The sequence below is a fragment of the Botryllus schlosseri genome, chromosome 15, assembly GCF_051294905.1.
Source record: "Botryllus schlosseri isolate E-star chromosome 15, Bs_hap1, whole genome shotgun sequence".
NCBI classification, from domain to species: Eukaryota; Metazoa; Chordata; class Ascidiacea; order Stolidobranchia; family Styelidae; genus Botryllus; species Botryllus schlosseri.
In genome coordinates this window covers 20,157,494-20,167,620 of record NC_137250.1, presented here as the reverse complement: position 1 = coordinate 20,167,620, position 10,127 = coordinate 20,157,494, and the positions used below count along the sequence as shown (strand labels likewise).

Sequence of the window (10,127 nt, the reverse complement as noted above, 5' to 3'; positions counted from 1 at the left end):
TGCTGAAGTACTAAGCGTTGAATACCGAGTTTTCACGTCTCTCGCAATACAGAGTGAATATAAAGTTGTCTTGTTGAGTAGTCAGTTACCAATTTAGGATTATTGGCGAGAGTGGGTTACTGGGTGCATCCTGAAAGCATAATCAGGTGTCATTACATGTTGTCTATTATTCTAAATGTTACTTTATTGAAACATCACTTGCCAGACTAAACATTGTTTAATGTTAACATTCCCTGCCTCGTCGAACGTGAGGAATGCTCGCACTCGCACATACACTCAAGCCGAGTAGCCACTCACAGTCATAGTCAGTAATCAGTACGCACGAGCGAATTTGAGAAACGCGCGTGCGTTGTTGTTGGTAGTGGTCGCGCTTCTTTGCACTTCATACCGCACGTAACATTGATTCTATGTTTGAAGTGAGAAGTGACAGATTAAAGAAAAATTTAGACACTTTACATATAAAATTCCTAATTAGAGTGGGAACAAGTTCAAGAGCAATTGCGGAGGAGGGGTTCCGGGGAGTCTCATCCTCCACGCAAGCGAAGGACGAATCATTAGTTTTGAAGAAATAAACATAATTAATGATAGTGGCTTGGTATGGTGCATGATCAGAAGAGCCCGTAGGTAGCCGAATCGAGTCAATATCACACTTCGATAGAAATATCTGTGTCGGCAATTAGAGGTTACAACATCGTTAATTTCGTGACATCACGACATGGCAGTAGGGAGACAGATAACTATAAACTGCCACTGATAAACTGGGCATATTGGTACATTTCTTATAGCTTCCTGGTGTCCAGATGTAGCCTTTCTACGTTCTTTCCTGTCCAAGCACAGCCATGACTATAATGCTGTTTTGGAAATGCTATAGAGGTCTATGTTTTAAACATCATCCGAATATACATAAAAGGGTTTTTGGTGAAGGTGCTTGTTAGCGGTTGTATCGGTATTGACTCGAAAATCCGATATCGGTGTGATTCTGATGATTGCTGTTACTTGAACAGTGTTGTGGTACGAATTTATTTCATGAGTAATTGTTAATTGTTACGACGTAGACACACTGAGTAAAGTTATTTTCAAATACGGATCATAATTCTAGCGCCTGGTAAATTATCACCATTAAATATACCTGTGAGTGCTATGACATTGCTGTTGCTAATAGCCAAGACTTCACTGCGATTATGTTTTTTGGATATACTATGATGCGTCGCTTGCAAGAAACTTTGGACAAATAACAACTACATGACATTTTTCCAGTAACGTATAGTTTACCAAAAAAGAATCCTCGAAATCATGGACCGACCAATGTTATGTCATCTGATTTCCTTGGCGTTGGTCGCCGTTGCTACTTTGTTTAGCATCATTGCAATCGCAACTCCGTATTGGCAAAAATCAATCGACCATCCGCGAGTAGTGGTGAGGAATTCCGGACTGTTTGAAACTTGCTCTGCGATTTCCGCCGACGCAGACAAACAATGCCAAAGCATTTATTCTCGTAAGTTTAGCAGGAAGCTTACTTAATAATATGCAGTTGAGTTTAAGAGCTGTGGGGTTACCTTTTGCAACGATATCTTGAACTAAATAGATGATAATGGGTGAATGAAATTGCAAACCCATTACCCCACTTTATGTTTCAGCAGTGTGTCATTATTTCATTTGTATTGGCCCTACATGTTGCATAGTTTGACAGAGATACACTTGGAAGGTCCGAATAAAGATTGCAGATATAACTCCAGCCATAGCAGTGTACCAGTCGTTTTGCTTTGCATCATTTTATCGTGTGTATGACATGGTGCCACATATTTATTGTCGTGTGGCCTATTGTAACGGACATAAATTATTATTTATATTTGCCGAATCCGTTGCGGAAGAAAAACGCCTACACTGCACAAATAGTTTGAAAATATGTGAAATACGTTTTGCGAAAAGGGTCACTATACTTGTTTGTATCAATTAGTATTATAGCAATTATACAGATTACTGCTAATGTTATATTCAACTTGTATTTTAATCATTATTATAGACTGGGTCATATCTTTTAGCTCCGTAGCCACATATCTGACCTTGGCGCCGCGAAAATGTTACCTTTCATTCAAACTTTACCGTACTTCGGAAACGTAACAGTTTGAATTCACCACAGATTAACGTCAACAATTGTAGCCTATACATTCGACGTCACAAACTTCGAGCAGTTTCGAACGTGAAAACCCTGGTATCGATTTGTAACAGTCCAGTGATTGAATTGTGTCGTCACACTCGATTTCTCGCACTCGCGTTTTTCTTCGTGGAAACGCAGAGAATGTTCGCTGAAGTTCTGCTGTCGACACGTGGTTTTGGTTAGGGGTCGTGCATTGCATACGAGGGTCTGCGTATGGTGTGCTATTGTACAGCACATTGGAGTATTTGGCTGTATTGAAGATTCGCCTTGGATTATTAAACTGATTTATATGGTACAACGCTGGGCTCGTGTGTTGTGCTAACAAACAACGGTCCGTCGCCAGGAGAGGTTCCGGAACCCGAACACTCTTTACGTCGTCCCCGTTAAGCAGTTATCGGGGACGCTACACGAATATAAAATTATATATCTACCATATCTAACAGCTCAGGGACACATCATTGCAACGAGGGCATTCATGATCATGGGTTGTATCTTCCTCGGATTCACTGCTATCGCGACAATATTGCTGCTTCGTGAAATATTAAAAAAGGGAAACATATTTGCTGTGGTGCTAGCGGCTTTAGCATGTAAGTATTTCTAGACGGGCAAAAGTGGCTATGGTTGTATGAGACACAGCGTTGTGATGAGTCGAATCACGTTGTTTGAATGACTGGACTTGACTCGAATTGACTGTCCTAATGTGACTTGACTGGACTCGAATTTGACGTATGACAAATATGGAATGACTTGTGACTCAGAGACAAGTCAATTTCCGGGTCATCGAGTACTATACTTTACAAAGCATTCCGAACATGTCAACCTCACTAGAAATGACCACATCGTCAATACTAATCCTTTATTTATAGGATTTATTTTCCATTTGGTTTTCAATATGAATAATAGTAGTAATAATAATAGGCTCCGCGCAGATGAGTATCCGTGTGTCACACATGCCATAATTCATATTGAACTATATGCGGGATTGCAAATAACTAGGATTTACGAGCAAAAATAATGGATGATCGTTTTGGAATAACGATGTACTTTGCGCGCTGTTTCGGAAGTAGGTCGTTAAATTCTAATCCGCGCCAATGGCGTGCATGGAATTTGGAGACTTGGGTGCATGCATACAATCCCAAAGGCACGAATGTCCAACATTGAACTGAAATGTCGATGTTAAAAATAGTGGTATTTTACTAAGAAGTAACGTTGGTCAAATTTCTAGTTCACTGTCACGCATATTTCTCTGCAGATACAGTCCATAAAAGTCTGTTACAATGAATTATTCTCCCATAACATTTAGAGGGGATGGCGCGAACCTTTAATTCACGTTCCTACTCGGATGCTAACCTCACATTTCCAGGGTCTCTTGTTCGCAAACGAACTCTGGTAGGTTCAACACTGTGACTTTGTTAGTGTGTTACCGTCTTTGATCGAAATTCCTTGAATTGCAATTTCGTATCACTCTGTGCGTCGCAGTTACAGCGAGACAGGAAAACCATCACAAAATTGCGATAAACCTAGCACACTAGAAAATGTTATAGTCTACTTCGCTTCAATAGGCTTACCAGGCTTTATAGGCAAAAATAATTATTTTCGTACTTTTGATTTTATCAAGTAAAAAAAATAGTATTAGGATATTTTTTCGTCACTTTTATAGTTAAATGGTCATCACAACTGGGAGAAATAGTCGATGTGTCACGTTATCTGAATATATCTTATTTCCAATGTCATTTGACATTTCTTTTTGCGTTTGCTGCAAAGACGTATTTTGCAATTCCGGAAGCATAGCCACCTCCGATTAACTTTTATATCTACTTTCTGACGCTATTATTTGAGTGATTTTCATACCTTGTATTTTCTTCTGTTACTTGAAGTAGATTTGGCATGACATGAAAATGGCGAATTGTACTTGTAATTGACTAGAAATTTACGACGTTACTTCTACTTCTACTCGGGTATCAACAGTCACTACTTTGAACACTATTAGGAGGGTATATTTATAAATTGTTTGACGAAATGCATCTGATATTTCAGTCCTATGGCTTCTGATCGGCTGCTCCGTATACACAGGGGGATCAAAACCCCTGTCCTTGAAAGCTGAATTCGGATATTCTTTCGGTCTAGCGTGGGCATCCTGCGTCATCTCGTTGCTGGCCATCCCGTTCGCATTCCTGGCGCGACAAAGCGAAAAATCATGAACATTTCATCATGATATCCATAGTCTGGATACTTGCATGAATCCTCAGTTGTAGGCTATGCCTACTTCTCACCACTTCCCACATGTACTAATTTTTCATTGTGCTTGTACAAGTGTGCACGTCTCTCCTGACAGATCAATTCTTTAAAATTCTAATTTCCAATCGAGTAATTTCAATTCTACTTTATTAAATTTATAAACTTCAGTTGCACAGCATTAGTTTCTAATCCTTGCTTTTTCTCTGTTGACGCAATCTTGCAATGATATGTTCCGGTGGGCAGTTATCGTTTGATCGCAGTGTGTCGAGTACATAACGCGACAGAATGATTCTTGCCATTCGTATGCTCAACGGCGATTATCGCCCAGATACTGTTCAGTGTTCACTTGCTGAACGCTACGCGAGAATTTCTGAATGCCGGTTATGGCTTGGCACGACCTCGATTACATCAACACAGATCCCACGCTTTGGAAGCATATGGACTATGGAGCATACCATAGTACGGTTAACTCTTCTTTACTATCGACAAAGATGGCGCTAAGAAGTAGTCCTTCTGTAGGCTACAGGTTTTCTCTTGCTTTTGTGATTTACTTGATAATTTTAAATTTCAGTCCAAGTCCTCTTCACTTTAATATGTTTTAAATTACGTTCCTTTACTTATGTATTATCGAGCGTTGACCCTATGGATAAGCAAAGGCTGTCTCTAAAGTAGTATAGTCAATATTTGCATAGATACTCATGAAGGTTTACTCACGCTCCGTGATTTACTAGTGATTTGAATTTCAGTCCAAGTCCTCTTCATTTCAATATGTTTCAAATTGTATCTTTTTACGTCCGTATGAGTAGTAAATACGTTTTTGGTACTCTGACCCCATAAGCCCTACTGAATTCGCGATACAAAGCGTGGGGGTTGTAGGTCCCGGTGTTGTGGTCACTGAGTAGAGACTGGAAATCTCGTCGCTTCGTAGCATCGATATAAATATTCCGGATCAAGTGTAGAGCACTCGCAGTCTTACTAAATGTCCAAACTGCTTTATTGACTAGAGATTTTACATTCTTTTATTTTATGCTTCTATCTAAAATCTATATACTGAGCCCGAACTTATACGTTTTCCTAGTCATGCTCAAGTGTCCCTTCCTTTTTTCGAGAATTGTCACGCGCCCGGCAAACGTGCATTCCAACACAACCGCGTACGCGAACAAACGGAACAGACGATATGGTCATATTGCTATGTATATGTTCATTTATAGAGATCAGTACAATGCAACTTCAAATCACAACAGTGGTATGGAACATTGACCGGGCCGGGCCGAAATGAGTTAAATGGCCTCTCTCTCGCTCATGTAACGTCGATTATTTATGCCGTCTAACAATGAGCGTATGCGTTCCCGGTATATATCTGCATGGAGTTCCGGGTTGTATCAGTAGACGGCTGGTTCACGTCTAAGAAAGTTGGCACGGAAGTATCACCATCACTCCACAGACAGTCAGTGCCAGATCGTCCCGCACCGATGTAAACGGGGACGGGTCCGATAGTGGATGAGTGCAGTTTGATCATCAGATCCCTGTGAACGAAAAGATATGTTGGTTCTAAATAATTTATGAGCGCAGTATTGGAGCGGAACAACTTCGAAATTGGCACGAAGGCATCATACATCGAAGTGGTTGTCATCACTGTTTCAGCAAATTAATTAATCACTGTTTTATAGCTCAGTGGTGACAGCGCTGAGTCGCTGACAAGAGGTAACGGGTTCATTTTTCAAGGTTGGATTTGTTATATCGTCTCAGGTATAATGCATATAGTCACTATTATCGACCAGCAGAAAGTCATACGCTCAATAGAATCTTTAATCATGGCTACCTATTTCTGCTCGCAGAAACACATTGGGTCTGTGAAGTTCCGCCTATACGTCGAAATCGGAGTCACACCATTTACAACAGACTCAGACTCCGACTCCAGCTATATCTGTTTCCCCAAGTCCGACTCTGACTTCAAAGGGTGTCGCATGCATTTAACGGAACTCAGACTCCCGTGCCCTGCTTTTAACGCGGTTAACAAGGATTCAATATGACACCGGGTTTTTGTAACCAAGCCTGCACCTGATAGCAATGAGAGCACATTTCTTACATTCTGATTTCATCATCCCTCAAGCCGGCAGAAGCCAAACGGGCACCTTCTTGTTGGCATCCAGTCGTCGCGTAATCATAGTCACCGTAGGGCCCACTGACCACAATAGTCGTAGCAATTCGCCGCACGGTACCATCCATCCGACAGGAAACCCACTAAATTCATTTGAATACGTGAATACTTGCAGGCGTTTCCATCGCGATCGATTAGGATCACAGTAAGTAGATACACTATTAACCATGTCTAGGAATATACCGTTCTCCGATAATTGCAATTACAATTAGGCTTATTTCAGTAACTGAAGGCTATTTTAATTTTAATGCAGTGGTAGTACGCGGTAGTCCCCGTATTAAAATCAATAAATGTGATGATCAATCGCGCGCAGCGCGAAAAAAAATCATGTACCATAATTATCCCCAAAAATAATGTTGTTATGTTGATTTACAAAAAAAGTTAAGAGCCTACGTCAAGCCTTCAAAATCCCGGACAATTTGGGCATATTTTAGAAATTCCTCCCGGACGCAAGTTTGAACAGTGAAATTCCGGACGTATGGCAACCCTAGCCTAATGTTAATGATCATTGTAGTCGAAAAACAGCATGAACACCACAAACAACAACAACTAAACCAGCTCGGATTCGTGGTACGCGCACTCACTTGTTACGATTCATTCATTTCCAGGTACATTTCTACTGATCGCATGTGCTGTACTGGCATGATGATGATATTCCTTTCAGTGTTCTTAGACCCCATTTGGCACCTCCGTAATGACCAAGCCCCGAACTACTGCCATCTCCGGCTAAGCAAATTTGCGTGGTCACCATCTTACAGATGCATTGTGGGTAGTAGGCTGGACGACTTAGTACAGGCGCTTATGGAAAAACGTCCAGTTTTAAAATATATTTGATTCGTATTGGGTTTGTAGTATTTTATACGAATGGAGCTTTGAATGAATAATCATCGTAACATTCAGGATTTGTTTCAGCCCAATATCTCGTGTTTATATCTGTGTTATCTGTGTATTTCGACATGTCGAAGACATCGCGTTTTGGTGGTAGTGTTTGTTGCGCCTATGGGTGCAGTAAAAGGCAGAAAAAGATATCCACGGAGTCATATATGAGAAGTAATAGCGATGAAGAGTCTTTGGTAAAGCGTCGGCATCCAAGAACATTTCACCGGTGAGTGAATGGCAGAATATGCAGGGCAGCAAGACTATCTTTGAAGAATCAGTTTCTATTTTTAATATCTCCTGACCATCACAGTCAATCAATGTCCAGATAAGCCACAGCATTATTGAATAGGCCATGTTAAAGTGTCATTATACCTTAGTGCCTTTATCACAATTACTTGGATAAGGCGATTGCCATGGTATTAACAATTTGACTTGGGTATAATACCGTTTATCCTGAGGGAGTTTTCTGATGCTGTCTTGTTACTCCTTACCTTCAGTTTCAGGTCACCGTATATGCAATGATACAAATACACATTGCAGTTTGCTTTTATTACTAATGTTGGATAGCAACAAACTGGCATATTTTACGTGTACAGAAATAACCAAGCTGTCAAAAGATGTATAATGCCAGTTCAGTTATCTTTCAGATATATGTATCTATAGGAAGTAAGAGCATCTACGATTGCGAGCTTGAAGTTATTATCGGAGCGTGCCTCGGAATTACCTATCCTGGATTCATCAAAATCTTCATATACTGCATTGGAGCTGATGTGAATGCTGTAACTGCCAGCTACGTGGTGGCTGTGAATATTGCTGAAGACATGGGGTGATTACTTTATGAATGTAATCGATTGCGATTACGATTACTTCGGAATCACGCGATTACGATTACGATTACGATTACAGCAAAATCAGGAAGTAGTCGATTACGATTACGATTGCTTTGGAAAAGTAATCACGATTACTCACGATTACATTTGTTTTGCTTCTTAGGACTATAACCTTAAATGATACATTGGAAGACAATACAAGGATTGCGATGAAAAGGCTTAATGAGATATCAACTCTCTTCATACATCATGCGTCATTTGCTTATTACGTCATAATATACCAATTGCCCAACTTTATAGTGGATGATTTATCGCATCCAACGATTTGCATTATTGCCAGGTCTTTACCTGCCGCACCCCAAATTCCTTAATAGGGTGGGGAGCGTGCTCGAAGGAGACTCAAAAGTATTTCGTAAACCAACATAAATTATAGAGTATTTTCGAGAATTTAATTAATTCTTAAAAATGTTTTTCGAGCTTTGCGATTCAAATGTCTCTAGTACAGGGGTCACCAACGCGGACCAAATGAGTCGCCCGCGGTCGCTGTAGCAAATATCCAAATGAGAGATTTGAAAGTTGAAGCTGGTATCATATGAGCAGCAGTTGAACATGGGTCGGCCGACCCCAGAGAAGATACGAACGCAGTCGCTAGGGGCATTGCTTGTCTTCGCCCACGCGGCGGCTCAACGGGAATCTATAGTTAATATTCCCGAGTCTCGACGCGGAGATTGGCGCTTCGGCGCGCACTGCAGCAACGCAACTGAACCCGGAGGAGCTGGTGTGAGTCCCGGCGAGTGAGAGTTTTTTTGTTCTTGGTAAGGGGCGGAAACCCGGCCCAGTGCTCTGATTGTCTTACTCTAAGTGGAGAAATCCAACTGAACACGGATAAACGGCGGGAGTAAGTGGCAACCCGTCGGTCGTCGCAATAATCAGTACACACTACAAAAGAAGTAGCTTTTTGTTTCAAAACGGTTGGTGACCCCTGCTCCAGTAGATAGCTGGGTTTGAAATGCATACCTCTTCCCCTCAAGAAAAAACATGCATTGGCTATTTTATGGGAACAGGCATTTCGGAGCCGGTCATTACCGCGCCACGATCCCACAACACACCAAAAGACATATGCAGTTTCGGCCAACACGCAACTCCACGGGATGTGATACCAAAGAAATACCTTGGCCGATACTTAGGGTATTCGTCCATTGTCAATAGCCGCGCTGGGTGGGCGTGACTAATAACTCCTGTCCTTCCAATCTGGGCCCACAATGCAAATGCCACCCGGCGCATCCACAAAGGAATAAAGCCATGAAAATTTGTGTGTGCGTCTCACAAAACATATTCTTTTAGTCTGCTACGTTTGGGCGAGTACAATATCTTTTGATTATACAACAGACTGGAGGTCGCGAATTAACAATATACAATAAAGTAATTATAACAACATACGAGATGCTATGATTATGAATTACGTGCCCCAGCTCTACAGGTAAATCTGACACTCGGGGCTGAGAGAGGTTATAAACGAATAGTAATATAATGCAATTACCAATATTATTGATTAAATTCAGTTTTGAAAATTGACCAACGGTTGGACAGGGGGACGAATTGCTGTTTTGGCTGAATTGGTGATTCTAGCTACAACCCACGCTAACATGTCAGGCTATATAAGCGGATGGTTATGGCGGCAGGTCCAAATGCTAAGTAACGAACTGTGAAATAACGATTGACGCCCGTTTCAAGTATAGTTATATGAGAATAAGATATAGTGAACATGGAAATTCTGCCTTCAACTTAATACATATACTGCGAGCTGCTATTACGAGAAACGGCTAAGCACGGCTCGGTTACGATATATATCAGCAGCTGT

General features: G+C 41.1%; 2 protein-coding genes across 3 annotated transcripts; one reads left to right on the top strand and one right to left on the bottom strand.

Moving 5' to 3' along the window:
• The first annotated feature begins 1,123 nt into the window (after positions 1 to 1,123).
• LOC145457745 (uncharacterized) lies at positions 1,124 to 7,469 on the top strand. 2 transcript variants are annotated; one of them, XM_080336020.1, is made up of 3 exons: positions 1,124 to 1,495; positions 2,602 to 2,745; positions 4,232 to 7,469. In XM_080336020.1, exons 1-3 carry the CDS (start codon positions 1,294 to 1,296, stop codon positions 4,357 to 4,359), a joined length of 474 nt encoding a protein of 157 aa, XP_080192146.1. In that variant the 5' UTR covers positions 1,124 to 1,293; the 3' UTR covers positions 4,360 to 7,469. The 2 variants fall into 2 exon arrangements, with proteins under 2 accessions (XP_080192146.1, XP_080192145.1); XM_080336019.1 differs by having other exon boundaries at positions 1,180 to 1,495; positions 4,196 to 7,469.
• On the bottom strand, positions 5,573 to 6,625 carry LOC145457746 (uncharacterized). Its single transcript, XM_080336021.1, has 2 exons — positions 6,486 to 6,625; positions 5,573 to 5,922 (listed from the first exon to the last, which is right to left on the bottom strand). The coding sequence occupies exons 1-2, from the start codon at positions 6,623 to 6,625 to the stop codon at positions 5,724 to 5,726; spliced, it is 339 nt and encodes a 112-aa protein (XP_080192147.1). The 3' UTR covers positions 5,573 to 5,723.
• Positions 7,470 to 10,127: the final 2,658 nt, after the last annotated feature.